Source organism: Haliotis rufescens, unplaced genomic scaffold, assembly GCF_023055435.1.
Source record: "Haliotis rufescens isolate VD_foot unplaced genomic scaffold, xgHalRufe1.0.p SCAF_13, whole genome shotgun sequence".
NCBI classification, from domain to species: domain Eukaryota; kingdom Metazoa; phylum Mollusca; class Gastropoda; order Lepetellida; family Haliotidae; genus Haliotis; species Haliotis rufescens.
Genome location: NW_025963813.1, coordinates 1454003 through 1478543, shown reverse-complemented (window position 1 = coordinate 1478543; position 24541 = coordinate 1454003). Strand labels below are relative to the sequence as shown.

Here is a 24541-nt window from a genome sequence, read left to right as displayed (position 1 = left end):
GTGATCGCTGAATGGGTCATCATTTCCCGACAGCGTGCACCATTGGTCAACCACTGATTTGCCTGGTCTGTACAGAGTTGCGGCCCTTAGTCGGGCCAAGATCAAGCTCCTCACAGCGATAGTCCGTTCGGGGAGCTCTCTATACTATCGCTGCCACCAGTCAAAACTCCCCACTGTGATAGGTGGCCCAAACCATGCTTGGAGTTGAACTCGCAACCGAATGACCGTTATGTTTACAAACCAGTGACGACTGTCGTGACATCGAATACACTTACCGCTGATAAATTACTTTCTTCGTTTGAATTTCTATTTCATTAAAACTATCATCTTTAATTGTAATAGTAAGAATGTAAGGGAGAAGTTAAGGATTTTCCGTTAGTCTGCAATCTCGAACCAATCTGATTATACAAACAACAAAGTAAATTCATCTTGAAAACATGGCCAGTAGTAAACCTTTTCAAAATGAACTATGATGGCATTCCAAAACACATAAACAAAAGTATGAACGTGAATACATTTGGGGTTAGAGGGCAGATTTCAAGATTCTTGTAATGGCCGCGCCCACACTGGTGGCAGCGATGTTACCGAGAGTGTAACGAAGGTGTCACGCGCTGGGAAGGAGCTTGGGCCAAGATTAGTTGGTTTGGATTCAAGATTTGCTTAGTTGTGTATCTTGGTTTACAAGCATATCACCCATGCTCGAGGTTTTATGTTGGCGTTGGCTGATGCGACGGACACGTGAGATCTCCAATTTTGGCGGAGAGAGGCCATTTTGTTTTAAACGTAATCACCGTAATCACGGAGTCACCGGGAGATTCTCTTCTCCTTTTGTTTGTTTGTTGATAAACGCGGTTTGTAAATAGTCGAGTCTGGGCCAGACAACCCAGTGATCGATATTGTGAGTAGCGATTCACGCCGTTGGGTACGATGACACCGAAATCAACCGAAAGCAACCGAACCACCCGGCCTGACCAGCTGATTCATTAAGTCGCCTCTTCCGCCCGCCATCCCCGGCGGTAAACAAGAAACAAACACAAGAAACAAACACAAGAAACAAACACAAGAAACATTGCATACAGAAGGCAGGGGTTGCGAGCGTTTTGCAGAATGGCACGGATGAGAAATGGTGTCCCTTAAGAGCTAAGATGCCATTGACATCCGTTAAAAACAGCAGGCTTCACGTTCAGACTATCTAGGGGAAAACGACACTCCATTATTTATTATACTGTCCATCAAGACTTGTCGTGATATTCCTTTTAGTCCTACTCCCTCGCATTCTGGTTCTAAAAACAGTTCCTCAGATCTGACAGATGCTTCTTTTGTTGAGTCGGCTATACAAAAACCGTTGGACTGTACTTGTAATTGCATTGTTGGGGTCGAATCAGCTCCTTTTAGAGTTAGTCCTCTGTCCGTATCTCAAATATTGGATGACATTGCTCAAGGCAAACACAAGTCAGCTAAAAAGGCTTTTGTTCAAGGAAAGTCGGATACTCCAGCAAATTAGGTTTTTCTTGTGTGTTCTCCAAGTTGGACGTACCGTTTCAAAGACCAACGACTTCAAGCTTTGGCAGCTGATCTTCCACAGCCTTTTTTACAGTCAAAGGCTCCTGACACTGTAAATATCTACAAGGCCTAACATATAAAAGACAAGGAGTGTGCAAACAGTTGCCGAAATACAACCGCTTCCGGCTTCTGACTTCTATGTTGTTAAATATTTGTTTTCATTTAAACGAAGTTTTGCAAGGTGATTTCCAAATTGGAACCCCAGAAATGGGTTCGTACAGAAGTAAACGGTGAAATCAGTAGATAGCCACACAATATCAAGATGTCAAACAAACATAATTAAAACATACAGTTTTAGGTGTACAATCACAAAGGGCAATACGGAAAAGTAGCAGCAACAATTAGTTACAGGCCCAATAACACAAGTCAATGCCCCCGCGAGTGTCCAGAATTAGTCACTGTCGAATGTTTTGAAATGGGCATTTGCTCAAATCTTGATTAAAAAACATTGTTGGAAGTTGGCAGGAAATCGGTGTTTTCTGGTTAGGTATCCCATCCACACCTGGCAAGCTGATAAGACGTACTTCAGGTCGTGAAAGGCCTCGTAACGCCCTCGTCTTGCTCTTTTATGGGTACAGACAGCCTTCTAGAAACCGTGACCTCACGAAACTTATCGAATGTATACAACTAAGGGACGTAACTCTAATCAACACGCTGTCGACGTTGCCTTGGAAAAACATTCTTGTCACTTTGTACGAGCGCTTCATTTGCTGCCACTGCGCAATACAGCCTAAACAAAATCTACTTCCACTTTACAAAAGTGGCAGACTGCTGCGTCTGTTCATCAAGCAATGTATTTAATCGTCTGGGCTCATCTGACGATCGAATTTAATAACCCATGTGCTTTCCACATCGTAAAATCTATAACTGAAGCTGTTTATGTTCTGAGATGGATCTTGTATCGAGAAAAGAGCCTATTACACCGATTGTTCTTGGTTGTCAAGAAGATCAATTTGGCGGTGATGATGCAAATTAGTCTCGGTTCCTTGGCCTCTTGCCTTGTGGCTTATGCAGGAAGTTTCAGATTTTCGGAGTTCATTCTTTTGAAGTGTGCTGATGGCGTATGGCAGAGGCTACATGACTATATGTTAAGAGTGAGTGAGTGAGTTGGGTTTAACGCCGCTTTTAACAGTATTCCAGTTATATCACGGCGTGTCAGCTTAATAATGGAAGAAAGCCCGAAGTGATGCAGGTCTCAGACGTTTACCACTTCGGTGAAACCCACGAGCACGGGTATGGTGCTGACAAACCTAGAAACATAATCGGGGCGAACCGGGGTTCGAACCGACGATCATAGGTTTCTGGCGTGCCCAAGGGACGCAACTCTGCACAGCGAATCGCGGCGCCTTAGACGACTGGGCTAGCCGCGCCTGACTTCAACACATGAAGTCCATTCGCCGTGTCCCTTCCATGTACTGCTGGAATGTTGCTAAAATCGGATTAAAACCAAACTCGCTCATTTGTTATGTATTGAACTGACTCCTTCGGCTGACCGTGGATTCTTTAACTATCGATCCACCACATCTCGTATTATCTCGCGGGAAGATGCGAACATGACTTATTACGATCGCTGCTGTGTCCTTCGTTTGATGTATTGAACGCCTAATTGGAAGCGGTAGAACACGAGCCATTGTGGCAAGATATAATGATGGGGGCAGTGTGGGCAAGTTTTGCTGTACTTGCAGGAGATTGAGGCAGGTGCTCGTTACAGTATATACATAATCCCACAGGGCAGACCGTTAAATGGTGGTGTCACATGATCAGGTCTATGATTCATATTATATGTATGTGGTGTAACTGAATGTTATAACAAATATAACATGTAGGCCAGTAGGGCAACTGGCAGAGTGCTACATGCATGGGTCACTCTCTCCATACTTTAAGCTTGCCATTGGCTTGTCAATGCTGCTGCTTTGTTATAAGTCCATATATAATGCGACTCATTTCATTTACCAAGTGAGTGAGTGAGTTAGGTTTGACGCCGCTTTTAACAGTATTCCAGTTGTATCACGGCGTGTCAGCTTAATGTGGGAGGAAAGCCCGAAGTGATGCAGGTCTCAGACGTTTACCACTTCGGTTAAACCCACGAGCTCGAGTGTGGAGCTGACAAACCTAGAAACACAATCGGGGCGAACCGGGATTCGAACCCACAATGATAGGTTTCTGGCGTTCCCAAGGGACGCAACTCTGCACAGCGAATCGCGGCGCCTTAGACGACTGGGCCATCCGTGCCCCCCTTAAAATATTGATTTGTGTTAACTCGTGTATTTGTCTGTTGATTGCAATCGTATATGAAAGTAGTGTCGCTTTATGCCCAAGTTTATCATAGGTTCTTTTGTGCCCAAGGGACGCAACTCTGCACAGCGTGCTTATGGGTTTCACCGAAGTGGTAAACGTCTGAGACCTGCATCACTTCGGCCTTTCATCCCACATTAAGCTGACACACCGTGATATAACTGGAATACTGTTAAAAGCGGCGTTAAACCCAACTAACTCACTCATTGTGCAACGTTGATACACACGAAGATCTAGAATATTGGAAATAAAATATAGAATAAACCACAGGGCAAGAAACATATTCTAAGTTTTAATTAATTTTGTTTATTTCAATGAGACAAACATTGGTGTGAAGTTTGATTCATGAGACGAAGTTGTTTCGTGGAGAAATCTGATATGGTTATACTTACTGACGACAAATGACGTCACGCCATCAAACAATGTCTCCAGGACGAAATCAAAACCGAGCAAAGAAATTGGGCCACATCCAGTTTATTCTACTTAACAGAATGATGCTCCAATGTAAACGGATGTCAGTTTCCGAAACAAAATTCCGTTCTGTTCATGTTGGAGACCATCATGTTTGACCTCGGCCAAAACGTGACATTACCTGGTTTTCTTTCTCAGCTTTATCACGTCGACAGGCGACACTATTTTCCATACAGTTATCATCGATAAACTCTTTAATTGCACGAGAAATGTCCTGATTGGAATCGAAGGCTTCGCCAATCACTTGACTTAGCCCTCTGGCGAACATGACTATGTGTCTGCGTGCGATTCATTCTGGGCTGATCCGATTATCGTATCCGGTGCACGGTCGGAAGTATCTGTCACACAGCAGTACAAAGACAGGAGCGGAACCGAATCTGATTTATCCTGTTTATTATAGATTTATCTGTCTGTCTGCACACTTATACGTTTAACGTTACGTGTAGCAAAGACATATTGATAATGTATGTGGACTACCAATAACGGCAGACAGCACACACCCTGTTAGTCCTGATAGAGCTAAGATGAAACACTCATGTTTGGTGTACGGATTTGCACTATGCAAAACGTGAGTGTTACAGTTTTAACCACCTTGCCACTTTCGTCCAGCCAGATCTGTATCTTTCGTCTCACAGGTTTTTGTGTGCCATAGCATCGTTATCGTTTATTTAATCTCATGTAACAGCTTATGATAACATGATATGTGGAGTGCAAGTGTCATTAAAATGTAGGTGAGCCAATCTGGGCAATATTATCAGATTATATTCGTTTCGCAACAGATCCGCACGAACTTACCGCGGGTATACGTAGTCGAACAGGTATGTCCAAAGGAGAATGTGAGCCGGGATTTATTAATGTCAGTGTGTCAGGATGAGAGAGAGGGAGAGAGAGGAGAGAGAGAGAGAGAGAGAGAGAGAGAGAGAGAGAGAGAGAGAGAGAGAGAGGAGAACGAGAGATTGAGAAGAGTGAGAGGTAGAGAGAGCTAGAGCTAGAGAGAGAACGAGTGATAGAGAAGAGAGAGAGGTAGAGAGAGCTAGAGAGAGAACGAGTGATAGAGAAGAGAGAGAGGTAGAGAGAGCTAGAGCTAGAGAGAGAACGAGTGATAGAGAAGAGAGAAAGGTAGAGCGAGCTAGAGCTAGAGAGAGAACGAGTGATAGAGAAGAGAGAGAGGTAGAGCGTGCTAGAGCTAGAGAGAGAACGAGTGATAGAGAAGAGAGAGAGGTAGAGAGAGAGGTAGAGCTAGAGAGAGAACGAGTGATAGAGAAGAGAGAGAGGTAGAGAGAGCTAGAGAGAGAGAGAGAGAGAACGAGTGATAGAGAAGAGAGAGCTAGAGCTAGAGAGAGAGAGAGAGAGAACTAGTGATAGAGAAGAGAGAGAGGGTAGAGAGAGAGCGAGGAGAACGAGAGATTGAGAAGAGTGAGAGGTAGAGAGAGCTAGAGCGAGAGAGAGAACGAGTGATAGAGAGAACGAGAGATTGAGAAGAGAGAGAGGGAGAGAGAACGTGAGGTAAGGAGAGTGAGGTGAGGTGAGGTGAAATGGGGTTTAACGTCGCGTCCAGGATTATTGAACTTAGCGACGTGCATAACGTGTGTGTGGGGCTGCTTGTACTAGTCCGGACTGATGCCGATTTATAGTGCTCGCTCACTGAGATACCATGCCGCAGTTTAATATGAATACCCTACTCAGACAGAGTATACTGACTCCGAGCCGACCAGTCCTTGTTTCAGCCCCTTAATGCCGAGCGCCAGACAGGGTAACAACAAGTACCATCTTTTGACGTCTGTTGCTATGACGCGGCTGGGGATCGAACCCCGGACCTTCCGCTCTCCGGGCTGACGCTCTACCACTAGACCACGGAGGCGGTCTGAGAGAGGAGAGAGGAGAACGAGTGATGGAGAGGAGGGCGAGAGAGAGAGAGAGAGAGAGAGAGAGAGAGAGAGAGAGAGAGAGAGAGAGAGAGAGAGAGACGTCTTCAGTTTGACCCGGTTTTCAAACTTCTAGTGTCTGCTCTTGTAGGTATATTATGTGATAATCAATGACTTCAATTACATCGGATTCCAGATGCATGTTGGTGGTAACGAATTCGAACAATTTTAACCAACTTAATGCACCTTTCTGAACTGAAACTACAGAGGACAGAGGAAGGAGAGGCCGAAGGTATATTCATGCCAGAGTGCTACGGGGCGGATGAGTCGTTCCTTATCTGATTAAGAGGCAGAAGTGATTGTATGTCAATACAATTCTGTAGTCGAGACGTTGAGTAAGTGAGTTATTTTTCCTCCGATTTTAGTACGCCAGAGTTTCTTCTCGGGGGAATGGTTAATGTCCTTGGTTCGTGAACGGTGATTTATTGTGCTTATGGTTAAAATAAATTTGCTCCCGTACTGTTTCATCAAGGTACTTCATAGATCACACTATTTTCAACCACAGTCAGCATCAAGTTGTATGGTATTAGGATGACATACCTTCACGCAGTGCTTTTAAAAGTTACAGAATCAAGTATACCAGTAAGTTTCGAGTTGAGTCCCGTCAGTCATGTTAACAGTCCCGCCATCTTTGATTTTCTGACGTCACGTTTGCGTGTCATCGGGTGGTCAGGCTCGCTGACTTGTTTGATCCATGTCATCGATCCCATTTGCGTGGATCAATGCTCACGATGTCAATCACTTGATTGTCTGGTCCAGACACGATTATTTACAGACCGCCGTCGTATAGCTGGAATATTGCTGAGTGCGGCTTTAAACAACAAACAAACAAACAGTTTTTTTCTTTCGTGTGGTGTATTTTCGTTAGACGTCGTCTCCAAGCCCTGGTATTTATTTTGTCACATTTTGTGACTGGTGGCAGCATCCATTTTTTTAGTAGTATATCCTCCAGTAATTACCGACCTTGTCTGTCATTCAGACCCTGATCAAAATATATCCAATACAGCCCATGCAAGTCTACAATGTTTCGCAAGTCTTGATTACTGCAGTATCAGGAACATCTGAAAATGAAGAGTCTCTGAGCACCTTTTTTTTACATATTTTATGAATAATTTAACAACTTTTTTTGTTGTAAGATATGTTCACTTCAGAGACTAGATATTAGTCTATTATCGACCAGTCTTGGGTTGTTCCAGTACGCCTTTATCAGCATGCATGGGATACAGGGGCCTTTTCTGCCAAGAAAAAAACATAAAAAAAGGACCATCTGCTCAGTTGGTTGGTTGGTTGGTTTGTTGTTTAACGCCGCTCTCAGCAATATTAATGCTATATGACAGCGGTCTGTAAATAATCGGGTCTGGACCAGACAATCCAGTGATTGATATCATGAGCATCGATCCACGCAATTGGGATCGATGACATGCATCAGCCAAGTCAGCTAGCCTGACCACCCGATCCCGTTAGTCGCCTCTTACCATGTGACGTTGAATACGTATAGTATACTAGAACGGATGGCGTAGACGTGAGTGAGTGAATGATGCTTTATGCCGCGCTCTACAATCTTCCTTGTCTGGAGATAGCAATGAAAATGGCTGGAATATTGCTGAATTCGACGTTTAACAACAAACAAACAAAACGTACATGCACGTAATATGCATGTTATTGGAATAATCGTCATCGCGATGTTAACCCAATTTCACCTCACCTCTCACCATCGCAAGAAAACACAGGGCATATCTGGCATTTTTTAACCACTTATATACACTGTGTCGTCTGCTCGCTGAAGCACTTTCGCGCGCACAATATGAAAGGAATGTAGCCAACACTGTATATCAAGCGCAAACACATGTTCGCACACTCGTAAGGAAACAATCAGGATAGCATGTCCGGCCAGGTTACTTTCACTGGTTTTTCTACAGGAATCCACGTCCGCCTGGGAGCATGTAGCCTGCAGCTTTTGGTAGACGAGAGCCCAGTTGATCTCATTCAGGTCTCGCCGCACACGGCAATAGGCTCAGGGGATGCTTTTATTCCGTGTAATTAAACCAGACCCCGCTCTCAGTAATCAGTGCGATTCACGGGTCTGCTGCTGCTGCTGTTGGTGGTGGATCATTAAGACGCCTGCTTCTGCATCTCACAGACTTTCTAGTCACTGCGAGGGCCGATTTATGGCTAGGGAACGGAACAAGATGAAGTATAGATGCCGTCTGATAATTATCAACGAACCTAAGTAGGATTTTTGACAAGTATCGTTTAAATGGCCTCTTAGCCCATGTTCGCCATTTTCTGATTATATTTATAACCGCGATTCGGTTTGTAACAGCTTGTAATTGGTGTTTATCGAAGAAATTATTCATGCATGTTTTCGTTCCGAAGAGATACATTGCAGAACAAACGAACTCGTGATTTTGGATCTATCTAGACCTCACATGTATAGAGACGGGATTATCATCGTGTTGGCAGCATTATAGTCACCGACACATGTGACGTTGTTTGTTTGTTTAACGCCGCACTCAGCAATATTCCAGCTATATGACGGCGGTTTGTAAATAATCAAGTCTGGTCCAGACTATCCAGTGATTGACATCATGAGCATCGATCCACGCAATTGGGATACGATGACATGCATCAACCAAGTCAGCTTGTGGCCTCTTACCATGTGTCGTTGAATTGGATTTGTCGCATATTCCTATTTGTAAGGGGTCGGCGTGCGGCTCTCAGTATGAGATAACAGTCCAGACGATAGCATTCACTAGATACGGATATGCTACAAGGCATGATTAAATCTGAAAATAACTTGCAAACATTAATAAAATAGTGACTTTGGTTTAACGCCGCTTTTAGCAATAGTCCAGCAATTACACGGGGCTAACCAAAAATTGGCTTGTCACATTGAACCCATTGCATTGATCAATGCTCATGATATTAATGATTGGATTGTCTGGTTCAGACTCGATTATTTACAGACCGCCGTCATATAGCTGAAATATTGCTGAGTGCAGCGCTAAATAACCAACCAACCAGCCAACTCATGTCGGGAATCGAACCCGGGTCTTCGGCGTGACAAGCGAACGTTTTAACCACAAGGCTACGTACCCGACTGCCCCTAATGAAATAAAATAACTGTGATACAGAAAAGTATGATGCATACATGGTAATTATCTGAATCTGAAATGATGATAACAGCTCGTTCAGGTTGTCTAACAGTAAATGTACAACACAATGGAGATGAGTGAGTGAGTGATTGAGAATGGTTTTACGCCGCTTTTAGCAAAATTCCAGCAATATCACGACGGGGGACACCAGAAATGGGCTTCACACATTGTACCCATGTCGGGAATCGAACCCGGTTCTTCGGCGTGACGAGAGAACCCTTTAACCACTTGGCTACCCGACCGCCCCGAATAGAGAAGAGGGTTGGTGAGGAGCAGCTCATAAGGTTTTGTTTGTTTGTTGTTTTACGCCGCACTCAGAAATATTTCAGCTATATGACGGAAGTCTTTGCATAATAGAATCTGGACCAGACAATCCAGTGATTGATATCATGAGCATCGACCTACGCAACTGGGATACGATGACACGCATCAACCAAGTCAGCGAGCCTGACCACCCGATCCCGTTAGTCGCCTCTAATGACAAGAATGGGTTGCTGAAGACCTAGGGTTCAGCAAGATTCCTGCAACATCATTTAAGGGGACAGCAAGAATGGCTTCACACATTGGTACATGTGGGGAATCGAACCCCTGCCGTCAGTGTGAGGAGCGAACTCATTAACCGCTTGGCTAACCCTACGTCCCGGCATATGAAGTAGTAGGACAACAGTGCGTAACATCTTTTAAACATCTGTGTATGTGATTTTGAAATTTAGATTAACTGGAAGTGATACCTTTCTTCGGTAGGTTTTGTTTTGCCGCAAATATTGTTAATGTGTTGTGAGTGATTGAGTGAGTTTGGTTTTACGCCACTTTTAGCAATATTCCAGCAATATCACGACGGGGACACCAGAAATGGGCTTCACACATTGTACCCATGTCGGGAATCGAACCCGGTTCTTCGGCGTGACGAGCGAACGCTTTAACTACAAGGCTACCCAACCGCCCCGTTTATGTACTGACGCACGCCAATATCCTCTTTTCGGTTCATAAATACTAAAAAGGGTATCATATATTTCACGGACTGTTACTATTGCCATTTTCCGTCTTTTGGGATAACATGAAATGTGTGTGTGCGTGTTGTGTGTGTGTGCGTATGTGTATGTGTGTGTGTGTGCGCATGTGTGTGTTTGCGTATGTGTGTGTGCGTATGTGTTGTGTGTGCGCGTATGTGTGTGCGCGTATGTGTTGTGTGTGTGCGTATGTGTGTGCGTATGTGTGCATAAAATGATAATCTCGGCGTGTGGCTGCTTTTACTGGTCCTGCTTGTGGTGCAAACCCACTGAGATACCATGTCACTGTTAAACAAAGATACCCGACTCAGATACAGTAGACTCCGACCCGACCAGTCTTTGTTTCATACCTTTATTCTGAACGCAAGGCAGGGTAACAACAAGTACAATCCTTTGGGGCCTCGAACAATGGACCTTCCTCACCCAGGACAGACGGTCTGTCCACAAAGTCACGGAGGCGAACCCACCTCTTGTGATCACCGTTTTAACATCAATACCACCAACGGCACACATTAATACAATACTATTCGAAGGAAATCATGATTGAATCAATGCAGTAACTATTCCAGAAGGTAATCTACATGAAAAGGTGGCTGACGACAAACCTCATCATAAATTCGTCCTCACCACAATCAGCCCCTTGTGAATATGATCTGAAATCAGATTTAGCCAAAGCACACGTGCTGCACGGGATAAACGTGGCATACCAAGCTTCCCGTGCCGTGAAACGATAAACAAAGACATACAGCACGAGGAAAACATGCGTGCGCGTGCATCATTACCGCTAGCCTTGCTCTAAGGCTGCTCTGAAAGACACGTCAATGGATGTGTAGTAATTCTATCCTCCTCATAGACAAGTCGGGGTAAACGCAAGTCTACATTACGGCGCGCATGCTCAACAAAGTGCATCACGTTTCTCGGTCAAAAATGGTAAACATGGTGATGTAATATTGAAAACACGTGGAAATTGTGCGCATGCGCACGTCAGAGACAAAGGAGTCTGTTTCATTATCAAGGTTATATCATGAGACATGAAAGATACATTGTTTGCGTTAATGGAACTTATCTTTTTTAGGAAAATAGCAATCTTGTGTTCGACATGTTCCTTGTGAAATGATTATGTCAGCAATGTGGGAATTTCTCATAACGCAGATGTAAAAGCGTTTTACTCAAATACATGTGTGTTTTGCCCTATCAGCAAAACAACAATATTTTTTGAGCCACGTGAACTTCCGACGCCGAAAGCATTTGCATATAACTTGTGATATTTCTAACAGTCCATGGGTGGGTTAGCCGAGTTGTGAAAGTGTTCTTTCGTTACACTGTAATCCTTGGTTCGATTCGCTGTATGAGTACAATCACAAATCGGGCGGTTGGGTTGATTTGTTTGTTTGTTGTTTGACGCCGCAGTGTCAGCAATATTAAAGTTATATCAGGGTAGCCTGAAGATAATCAGGACCAGACAAACCAGTGATTGATGTTGTGAGGAAACTGTCGGGGTACGATGACACTCAATCAACCAAGTCACCCGTTCCATTAAATCGCCTGACCCGTGAAGATCCGAGTTAGAATTGTCTACAGCAACCCATGCTTGCCCTAAGAGGCGAATAACGGGATCGGGTGGTCTGGCTTGCTGACTTTGTTGATCCATGTCATCGTACCTCAATTGCGTATGCCGATGCTCATATCAATCACTGAATTGTCTGGTCCAGACTCGATTAATTACAGACCTTCGTCACATTGCTGGAATAGTGCCTAGTGTGGCGTTAAACAAACGATTGAGTGAGTGAGTGAGTGAGTGAGTGAGTGAGTGAGTATGGTTTACGGCGCTTTTAGCAATATTCCAGCAATATCACGGCGGGGGACACCAGAAATGGGCTTCACACATTGTACCCATGTCGGGAATCGAACCCGGGTCTTCCGCTTTAACCACTAAGCTACCCGACCGCCCCTAAACAAACGAACAAACAAACATAAAGTCGCCTCGTACGACAAGCATAGGTTGCTTGGGGCCAGTTTTAACCCGAATTTCAAGGGCTGTAGTTCTGCAAGTTAAAGCAATGGCTCCAAAGACTGGGCTGGATTTCCTTTGTGGAAACACTGCGTGAAGCCCCGCCCTGGCTGCAACAATGCTTCACAAGGCAACAAGGCACCAAGTAAGGGCTTAATATAGTTTCAGATAATACTTATCCCTATTTCAGCCGAGCGCCTCCGTGTTAAGTGGTTGGAGCGTCCTCGGTGGGCGTTGGTTCGATCTTGTGCACATCATACGAAAAGAAGCTAAATGAAGATAATTGTTGTTACCCTGCCTTGTGCTCGGCATTTAGGGGATAAAACAATGACTGGTCGGCTCGGTGCCAGTATACTGTGGGCTATCTCAGGGGGCTAGCACTGTGAACCGGCATTAGTCCGTACCAGTACAAGCAGCCACACACACGTGCATTCACGTCTCTACATAAGTGCACTCATCTTGAACGCGACGTTAAACCCCATTTGACCTCACCTCATTATTTCTGCCTCGAAACTGAGAGATTTCAGGATTCCTCAAGTCTCGAAGGCTTCTTTCTGGAACGTCGTACAAAACGCAGAAATGAATTTGAAATCAGCATGAAAAAGGTAAGGATGGGAAGCCGTTGGGCGTCGTGTGGTCGCCCCGTGCGTGACGGGGAGCAGGTGCGCGTCTGGGGTCGAGGCAAATAGCTTGATCCTGGGGATTAGAGAGTTTTGTATCCCCTCTTGGGGAGAAATCGAAGCTGTCCTCACATAAGTCGTCTAAGGCGCTGCAATTCGCTTTTCAGAGTTGCGTTCCTTTGGCACGCCAAGAACCTATGATTGTGGGTTCGAATCCCGGTTCGCCCCGATTATGTTTCTAGGTTTGTCAGCGCAATAATCGTGCCCGTTGGTTCCACCAACGTGGTAAACGTCTGAGACCTGCACCACTTCGGGCTTTCCTCCCACATTAAGCTGACACGCCGTGATATAACTGGAATACTCTTACCAACCTTATAGCAATGAAGCATTACAGCAATTGTCACAAGTAAATGAAACACTATACATCGTGAGATCATGGTGCTTTCTTCAAATAAATACATTATGCTAAAAAGATATGTCTCTTATTTGCATGGTGTTTACACGAAAAACACAATTATAATGTATCTATCTTAATTCCGTGAATAATTAGTGGGGTCGAAGGTCTTTTGTTTTCGCACCCCTTAAGAAAATCCGGATTCTGGTCAGAAAAGGCCCCCAGTACCCCATGTTTACAGAAAGAGCTGATTAAACTTAAGATCCGGTTGTAAGAATGTGTGAATCCCCGTAGAATTGGTCTTCAGGAAAGCCCACCATTGTCGTAAAAAACGACTTTGCTTGTCGTAAGAGACGACGAACGGTTTCGGTTGGTCTGGCTCGCTGACTTGGTTGATGCATGTCATCGTATCCCACCGGATCGATGCTTGTGATGTCAATCACTGGATTGTCTGGTCCAGACTCGATTATTTTTTTACAGATCGCCATCATATAGCTGGAATATTGCTCAGTGTGGGGATATAATACAACGACAAACAAACAGACAATGCGTGACCTGGCTGATTGTTTGTCCCCCACCCCGACGACGTGTTAATGCTATCAAACATGAGTAAGTCAGCTTTGATACAGCTGGAGTGCGGCGTAAAACAACATTTAATCACTCGCCAAAGAATATATTCTGCAACACATCCATTCAACGAGTCATTGATATTAATGTGTGCCACTTCATCTTGACCCGCTAAAAACTATGCAAAATGAAATGATAATTCATATTCAAAGTAAGTAAACAGTCGAAAAGAAACACGGGAATCAATAGTCTGAGATCCACGCGGAACCCTATGATCACAGATATATGAGATCACACCCGATGGTGAATACAAATCACACTTATTATGGATAGTGTTCCACTCGTACCTTATTGCATAATGTAAGTTGTACAGCAATAACTCTTTATTTCCCTAGAGTCATATGGAATTCTCGCACTACCGTCATTCAACAGGCTCTATGACAGGCGGCATGCTGACACCAACAGAGAGACGGTGCTGTTGTTCAAAACATGCAGACTAGTTAATCCCGTGATTGAGTGGAGTTGGCGAAGGCGGCAAAGACTGGTCCAAGTCCTTGATTGCGACTGCTTATGTTGAATGCACGGAAAATATATACACATTGTACCACATATGCTTGAACGTAACGTGCGTGTACCACTCGAGATAGTCGACTACGAGCGCGACACTCAATTATCGATTCTCAGTTCTTCCCAAGGCTTGGTTTGGTAAGGTTCATTGCCAAAGTCCCAATCTGCGTGCTATTGGTATCACATCTCTGTCAGCGCTCGCCCTGACACACTTAATTAATTTCTGTCACACGCATTGACAGTAAGGTCTTTCTCCGCACCGACATATTCTGTCGACTCGAAGACATACTTGTCACAAGCAAGCGCCTCCAAGGGAATCACCTCGCATCTTGTGTTACTAAAAAGAGTGAGGTCTTGGGACATCTGCTTTTGTCACCGATGAACCAAAACATTCCTTCCCGCCAAAACGCTCCGAGCAGACGACAACGTTCCGGGTCCATTGAGCTGCAGATCGCTGGCTTACGGTCATATCGGGCCGCTCAGTTTAAGCGGTGGTCAGTTATCCAGCGTCTGTGTATTTGAATCCGTACAATAGCACGGTAAAAATAGCGAACAGAGCTAAGCCGTGGGGAAACCCAAAGCATCTCTATTTTCTCGGCTCCTCAGCGAGTGCAGCGAGCGCCGCATCATCCCTGCATCCCGTTCTGGCTTCACAGCGGTGTGTTCCAAGTTCGCACCTGGAAACTAACTAACTTCGGAACTATGCCAACGGAAGAAACAGAAATGGCGCCGACAGTAGCGATCGAGACGGTGGTGATCGTTCGCCCGTTAAAGGTAAGGATCTTACTTTTTTTCTCTCCCTAGTTGAACGTCATCTTTTCTGAGATATATGGGCTCATGGATGTGAAATATTAACCGCTAGAATGTGACTGAAGTCGCAAACACAGCGACTTGGATGATATGGTTTGGTTGACCTAGAAAGCGATCTACATGTGTTCCAGGATATCCGACTCCGCCAGAACAAGGCTTGGGTTTCGGTCTTTACCTGTTAGATTCTTCAATGTCAAATGCCTATTTTAGCTTCTACTGGGGGTAATGTTTGAGTTTGTACGAGCTACAAGTGCAGTAATCAAATTAGTACATGCACTTGAACGGCCCTTGCTCTGTGATATATCTATGAGTTGGGAGGCTACGGTGTAATGTTGCCAAGTATGTTGGTAGCACCTGCTTGTATTTCGCTCAAGGGGTTGTGACTATTGTTTGTGCTCGTTTTGCGTCCTGTCTCACTTAACCCGTTCAGGAGGTGAATAGTTCCTACATTTAAATTTAGCAGAATCGATTTGCCAACTGGTAAAACTGAGCGATTGTTATCGTCAATATTTCATGGGGTCTTTTATCAATATCTCCTGCATCTAGAATTCTGCCCTCAGAAGAACGAATAGGTTATGATCAAGCTCGCTAAGAGTTGATGTGTGCAGACCATGCATCAGCCGTTTGATTCTCGATCCATATGTCTGCTCCATGTAATACCCACACGCACAGGGGTTGACAGCCGCACATTTAATCATTTCGTTATGACTGTTTTTAAGAGATAAGTCGGAACAGTTTTTGTAAACGTCGTGACACAACTATTTTATGATATTTACAATCTTCAATGTATTCAATGTGTCGTGCATGACTTAAAGAAATGTGCCTCGTCCAGTGATATTCGTAAGAATCTTTCTTGAACAATCGAATACACCTTGTATTTTATGTTTCACTCATCAGATGAGAACTAACACTTACAAATCATGAAATGTATTGCATATTACAAAGCCCAAGACGCATGCCTTATATATCTTATCCGGGCGGTCGGGTAGCCTAGTGGTTAAAGCGTTCGCTCTTCACGCTGAAGACCCGGGTTCGATTCCCGACATGGGTACAAAGTGTGAAGCCCATTTCTGGTGTCCCCCGTCGTGATATTGCTGGAATGTTGCTAAAAGAGGCGTAAAACCAAACTCACTCACTCACATCGTCCTCGTGAACGTGTGTTCCACCATACCCACACACAAGTGCACAGGCACAGGCACAGGCACAGGACAACAGTAACGAGAACACACTGACGCATTCACACACTTACACACATAACATGTGATGACACATGCATATAAAACATGTTTAACCAGGAGCTTGTGTCGGAGTACTTTACCTTGAACCAATACGATTGGAACACTTTTAACCTCAAATGGGCTTCTCGTGTTGAATATTTGATTTAGAAGTGAACCCTAACTCTCATTCTACACTTACGCATCCTCTAGCGTCAATGAAGTAGTTATCAGTCGACCAACATCATCATTCACGGTTACAAAGATGAGCATCTAACAAATCTATCCGGAATAGTAGTATCATTTTTAGTAAGGCCCTGTCGCATAATGTGTGTTACCTTATTATATAATCTTCGTATCTTTGACTAAGTGATTAATCACACGTACCTTCCACGAGACAATTTGCATTCTGACTAACGGAATGTCGCCCGTGAACACGAGAACACTTGTAATATTCCTGGAACAGCGACTTACTCTGATGAGGTATTTTATAGTCATACATGCCATGCGTGCGAATGGTTTTGCCGGTGGCATACCTCACCAACGTGCCACTTCTTGTGTGTGCCCTACCCCCTGCTCCTCACTACAGTCGTTGATGTTGTGTGATGCGATCCACGTGCATGTCAAGAACGACTACCGTATTAGTTCTAGTAACATGTAGTAACACGTGGGCCTGTAGTTTTCCTTTTTATGTGTTTAGGGTATGAGAGGGCAATGTATGAATTTGCATGCACAATATTTTAAAGAATAGTCTCTATAAATACGTTCAGTCTGTCCAAAAAAATGATGGGAAGGGTAATTGGAAGCGAAGTTGTGTTTTTATACCTTACATACCGTTGTGCAAATTGTCAAGCAATAGTTCTACTAGAAACTGTCGTTGTGTTACAAATGCCTGGCTGCGCTTTCTTTTGTGTAATGATAGTGAAAAAGAGTCTACAACGTATTTCTAATTTCAGTAACGCTTTGTTTGTTTGTTGTTTAAAGACGCACTCAGCAATATTCCAGCTATTTCCAGATTTTCGCAGATTCTTCAATATTTCATTGTATGACATAAATAGCATAACATTCACAGTGCCCCCTAGCCAATATGTTTCTGCCCCGCAAGATCCATCTTTGATGCAGCATCACTGCAGCATAGTATCTCAGTGGGCTAGCACTATAAATCGGCATCAGTCCGGTCGAGTCAGGCAAACACCCGCACGTGTGTCGCTATATAAGTGAAATACTCTTGGACGCTACGTTAAACCCCATGTCACCTCACCTCATCTTGATCCTTCCCTCCATCAGATGAATAACAGGATGGAGAACATCTATCTCACACACACACGCACGCACGCACGCACGCACGCACACACACACGCGCGCGCGCGCACACGCACAAATGAAGCCAGTTATAGTTGGATACATACACGTGACAATGTTGAAGGGACACAACTGAGAGGGAATTGATGGACATGCCAGATGTTATCGTGGAGTGGGTACAGCGCAATGTGTCTCTACAATAGATTAAATGAGTTAAACAGTAAAATGAAATTAAATTCCCCAAGAATTGGGGAGGAAAACTCGATTAAATAAACACCCATTGTTGCCCGACATCACCAGTCTCCTATTTAAGTACTGGTCCGAATTCTGTCGTAGTGATTCACCAGACTGTTATACTTCCGATGAGAACCGCTATAATAAATTATGTATTTGTATTTCCCACCTTGCTGAACAACCCCCCCCCCCCCCCCCCCCCCAGGAAAATAAGGAACCTTCTAGAAACATCTTAGTCACACAGTCCCTGAAAGATTTTATTTCCCTTTCCGCCAAACCCTTACTGTAATGATATAGCCCTCAATGAACCGAGTCTCGATTTTCTACAGGTTCGGAATCTCACTGGGGCTCCTTTTCACTTTAAATGTAGTTGTTTGTGTCTATTAAAATATATATTTAGATACATCTTTACGGACAGTCGATACGACAAAGTTATGCAATCATTATGTGACGAACTACCTGCCCTTTTACATGAAATACCGAGAATATAAATTACACTATTAAACTGTTCATTGCCCTGAAATGTTTTCGCTCATCAATTAAACATATCTCACGTGACAATTACCGATTCCTTGAACATTCATAATTGAACCATAGCCATTTTGGACCGTTTTTATCTTAAAAACATATTAAATTGAAATAGTACCTGGGTATTGTATTGCACGTATTGGTCAATCTGACAGGTCAAAAGGTCAAGTTGTGGAAAGATGTCCATGTTAGCTACAGGCCACCTGGTGAAACATCTGGTATTCATCTGGAAACAAGGTAGTCTCCGTGGCTGTGGTCGTGAATGTGTCCAAAGTGTTGGTCGTCCCACACGCTTCACAATGACCCTTTTATTCATGCTTGTATTTCGTCCTGGATCTCCTGTCCACTAAGGAATATACTGTATGCTATATACTTCACCAGGTAAAGAATGTTTGACTGTGGATTTTGTGCCATGGTTCTCGTTTGGTATGGATAAGCGGTCGTTGGCTTACCAGAATGAAGACGTGTCTACACATTAGGAAGTGGGTCTGGTTCACCATGGCTTGCAGTCTTCGCTTGGTTGTGCTTTCCTTATGCGTCAATGTACAATGAATTGGGATGGATTAATTAGCGAAGGACTCACTCGGGTGTTAAAATAATAGTCAAAGAAATAGATGTGTGGTTTAAACATATTTGGACATAAATACGATGCACATGTAGATTTATCATTTTTATACATACAGTAAAGAACGTTTATAACGAAAACGCTTATAACGAACTGACCGATATAACGAACGTATTTTTTAGTCCCGACCATTTGTTGTATAGATGCTGTATATATGCCTACAACGAACTACTGTTATTTCGAACTAAAATTAGTGGTCCCTTTGAGTTCGTTATAACCGTTGTTTACTAAATGTAAAATATCTCGATGTCAGGAACATGTATGTCATAAGGAATATTTTAATTCATAATTATTGATTCAGTTATCTCGACTCATACCGGTAATTCAAGATTCATATTACATGTCTATATGAAACCAACTATGTCCAGATGCTCCGGTGGTTAAAGACGCATAATACATGTCTATAAGAAACCAACTATGTCGAGATGCTCCGGTGGTTAAAGACGCATAATACATGTCTATAAGAAACCAACTATGTCGCGATGCTCCGGTGGTTAAAGACGCATATTACATGTCTATATGCCACCAACGATGTCGAGATGCTCCGATGGTTAAAGACGCATATTACATGTCTGTGGCTCTATCGAAACTTTGGCAACTTTGGAATCTACGTGCATTTGAACAAACTATTCTAAATTTGAAGGCTTCTATCTTCGGTTAGCGTCAACATGGCGTCCATACAAACCTCATCCGTAAGTAGGGAGGCATTTGTAGTCCACGAATGCATGTATATATTGTACCAGGTACCCTCCACATATGACATCGTATCTCATGAACAGATAGTACTATCGTGAGCACCACCTGTTGTTTATAAAGTATATGCGTTAAGACGTGTCCGTCTGATGGCCATTGCTGTCTTCCCCACACTACTTTCGACAGCTCTGGCACCTCTATAGCTGCTTGTTTATCTAGGCAGGCTGGGAGTTTTCGCATCAATCCCTGTACTTCAGTGTATATATTCGCGCATATGGCCACATGTGTTTTTGGTGTAAGGATCCACTGTTTTCTTTACTCTTGGTGTTTCCATCAATATAATTTCATCCCTATACTTTCGTACATATACGCCCATACGGTTTTCCATATACTTTCATCCATATATTTTCTTTCATATACTTCCATTAATTATTCAATTCTTTCATGCATATACTTTCATACATTTTCCCATATACTTTAATGCATATAATTTCGTACATTACTTTCATACATTTTCCCATATACTTTTAAGCATATACTTTCATACATACACTTTCATACATTTTCTATATACTTTCATGCATGCACTTTCATACATTTTCCCATATACTTTCATACATACATTTTCCCATATACGTTTATGCATTCACTTCCATACATACGCTTTCATAATTTCCCCATACACCTTCATACATATACTTTCATTATACACTTTCATACATTTTCTCATATACTTCCATGCATATACTTTCATACATACACTTTTATACATTTTCTCATATACTTTCATGCATATACTTTCATACATACACTTTCATAATTTCCCCATATACCATCATACATATACTTTCATTATAGTTACACTTTCATACATTTTCTCATATACTTTCATGCATTTACTTTCATACATACACTTTCATACATTTTCCAATATACTTTCATACATACTTTTCCCCATATATTTTCATGCATATACTTTCGTACAAATACGTTCATGAATATACATTCATACTTATACTTTCTTACATATACTTTCATGCATATACTTTCGTACATATACATTCATACATTTTCACATATACTTTCGTACAAATACCTTCATACATATAGTTTCATAAATATATCCACATGTATCCACTGTATAACATATAATTCCACTGAACTTGTGCAATGAAAGATTTATTGTGACTTAAATCAAGTCTCGTTGTCCTATATTTCCAGTTGATATTCACAGCAATTCAAATACCACTTGAGATCAATGAGTGATCAACCATTCTCCTAACCTTAAGTGTATGGTGATATGAAATCGTGCAGTCTCATGTTTCGCTGGCATATAACTGGTTATTTCTATCCACGCTCCATGTGAATTTCTTATATCCTTAAATAATGAACTTTTCATCTTGATTTAACATATTGGATTAAGGAGGACAGACAGGTTAACGCCACTTGAGAACCACTGAAACTGATGCAGCTTTCCTCAAACAGCTTGAAATTAATTATAACGCACACGCACACGCACACGCACACGCACACGCACCACGTACTGATTACGAATCCCCGACATCTCGATATTTATCCTAAAATAGTTGGCGACGAGATTCCGTGTACTGACCGTGTATTATAAAACTGCAGGGACACATCTGCATAGCCACCACAACACGAATAATAGGAATACACGTCCCTCGGTCAACCTTTGATGAATAAACAAGGAGTGAGTGAGTGAGTGAATATGGTTTTACGCCGCTTTTAGCAATATTCCAGCAATATCACGGCGGGGGACACCAGAAATGGGCTTCACACATTGTACCCATGTCGGGAATCGAACCCGGGTCTTAGGCGTGACGAGCGAACGCTTTAACCACTAAGCTACCCGACCGCCCGAATTAACAATGGTTAAGCAAGTATGTTAAATTTTGTAATAGAATTCACAATTCCTGTATTGCTATGTGTTGCACCTATGCCACAATCATTTCGTTGAGACACCCAGGGCGTGACGGGGAAGCCAAGGGGCTTACACTTTCTCTCGTCACGTCAAAGGCAGGAGTTCCATTCCGCATGCTTATATGTACGACATGTGCATCCCATGTCGTGTGTGATGCTCCTGGAATATTGTTGAAAGCGGCGTAAAACAATACTCCCTCACCTATCCCAACAAAGCATATATTCAGCAAATTGCACTTAAATACGAATTATATTTCCCTCAGTCTTCCCCTTAGACACATCCAGACTGAAAAATATAATTATTTTTAAAATAACTTATCATCCATTATCTTCTACTCAGTGACTACACACATAGCATATCCTTGTCGTGCCTGTATCAGACGTTGTTGATGACCACGGTGCACATGTCTATTGTAGTATGTGACCTTCAAGTTTGTCTGCAGATGGTAAATGGCTTCATCACGTCGTAATTATCCCCTTTTCTATTCTTGCTGCTTCACCTCCTGGTTTGTTCAGTGCGGAATCACATTATTGATCTTGTGGATATAATGGCTGACATTACACAGCATCAGGTGTGGCCGGATTAGGGGGATCATTGTCAAATACGGCTATGAAGACACCCTCTGTGCATTTCTTGATACTTGACTAAGTGTAATTGTGTTCTAACCTTGTTTATGCATATATTTATACAGTGCATTAGGTAGCCATATTAAATTGTTTAGGTACGTACAAGAAAATATGTATGCACTTAAAAATTGGTTTTGACACAAAAAATACAAACGTTTTCTCAACGTTACTAGTCTTTAAACACTGCACACTTAAGGTCTAACTATGATACCCATATCAAGTACAGTTGCCATCGCCACCATGAAACATGGATGAACATGTAGCTTTCTTTTGCCCAACAGTTTTTGAAAATGATACTCGTGTGAAGGAAATATCTTTTGTGATTTTAAATTTCTCTTTCATTTGTCCTAGAAGAGATACATGTAGGAAAGTGAGGCTCTTAGGGCCCAAGTGTGAGTTACGTCCCTTAGCTGCCAGGATCCGCTACCCTAACTACGTTCTGAATATGATCCTTGGTTTGTTGAACTTCCACAACCTGCATTTATGTTGGCTTTCTTCTCATATTGAAATGGCAATACGTGATACAGCTGAATTACTAGTCGAAGAGGGGTCAAACAAAACCTTCTATATTTGAATTTGCTCAATGTGTAGGGCGCAATAAAGTACCAAGTTGAACCAATTTCTACATATGGGATCAACGCGGTTGGTTGGTTGGTTGTTAAACGCCGCACTCAGCAATATTCCAGCTACATGACGGCGGTCTGTAAATAATCGAGACTGAACCGGACAATCCATTGATTAATATCATGAGCATCGATCCAAGTAATTGGGATCGATGACATGCATCAACCAAGTCAGCGAGCCTGACCACCCGATCCCATTAGTCGCCTCTTAGACAAGCACAGTCGCCTTTTACGGCAAGCATGGGTTGCTGAAGACCTGCTCCTCCCCAGATCTTCACGGGTCGGCGCAACGCGGACACCTTCGGGTGTTCCTATTGTATACAGTTTAGCAAAATAGCACATTCGTGTTCTTGATTCTAAGATGAATGCATACGATACTCTCGGCATCTGTGATGAAACTGTGTATCCATGCAATAACGGAGAACACGCCATCAGATAGTAGACATATCCATTACTTTCCCAAGAATATATAGCTGCTGTGTGGAGACATGTGCGTTTCGCGTTAAGATGTATTCCTGTATTCCCTTACGGTTTCTTCGGACTATTAAAAAGTCTCAAAAGTTATGTTTATGTATGCATAAATATCGTCGATTTAAAATGAAGTAATCCCGAATGCATCAGAAGTATATCGGCTTCGAACACTCAGTCTGGTACAAACTATCCACATTGTTTCCTTCCACTTCAAGGCTGTGAAAGGGTGAAAGCAAATTGTTGTCAGGTATTCAGTAATGGCTTGGCATAAATATTTACTTTTTGAAATAAATCTATTTAGGTTAGAATTATTTTGTGTTAATCACCGCAGTCTTGTTTAAAGTGGCCTTTTGAGGTTGATAGATTATTCATAATATCTCCATTAGAACGAGATGGAAGGCACTTTACAGCGTGTTTACCAGTCAATGGGAATGGTGATGGGGTGCAATGAAGGCGATCCCCATCTTTCTTGTCCTAATTACGTATCTGGAAGCTGTGTCGGGGTGAAGGAGATAGAACATGCTTGACAACTTTATTGGCAATCGCAAACTTCTGAAGACCCGTGAAGATCCGGGGTAGAATAGGTCTTCAGCAACCCATTCGTGCCGTAAATGAATGAGGTGACTAACGGGATCGGGTGGTCAAGACTCGCTGACTTGGTTGATGTATGCCATCATATCCCAATTGCGTGGATCGATTCTCATGATATCAATCACTGGATTGTCTGGTCCAGACTCGATTATTTACAGACCGCCGTCATATAGCTGGAATATTGCTGAGTGCGGCGTTAAACAACAAACAAACAAAGTACTGAAGGAATATGTGTTTTTTTGTAAAGTGTTATTTCTGCTCGGCAACTGGCATTGTTTTATTTATTTGTAATATATACTTACTA

The 24541-nt window shown here is 42.9% G+C and overlaps 1 protein-coding gene and 1 long non-coding RNA gene across 3 annotated transcripts in view; one reads left to right on the top strand and one right to left on the bottom strand.

Annotated features, from left to right (window-relative positions):
• The window catches only part of LOC124148639, a 69332-nt gene that overhangs the window by 8420 nt on the left and 36371 nt on the right, over window positions 1-24541 (bottom strand). The gene's annotated exons all lie outside the window — the stretch shown is intronic.
• LOC124148638 (transmembrane protein 47-like) overlaps window positions 14668-24541 on the top strand; it is a 111380-nt gene continuing 101506 nt past the window's right edge. The window contains exon 1 of one of the 2 annotated variants that reach the window (XM_046519839.2): window positions 14668-15352. In XM_046519839.2, the coding sequence (XP_046375795.1) occupies window positions 15281-15352 (72 nt within the window). In that variant the 5' untranslated portion in view covers window positions 14668-15280. The remainder of the gene's footprint in view (window positions 15353-24541) is intronic. The other variant, XM_046519837.2, reaches the window with a different exon arrangement.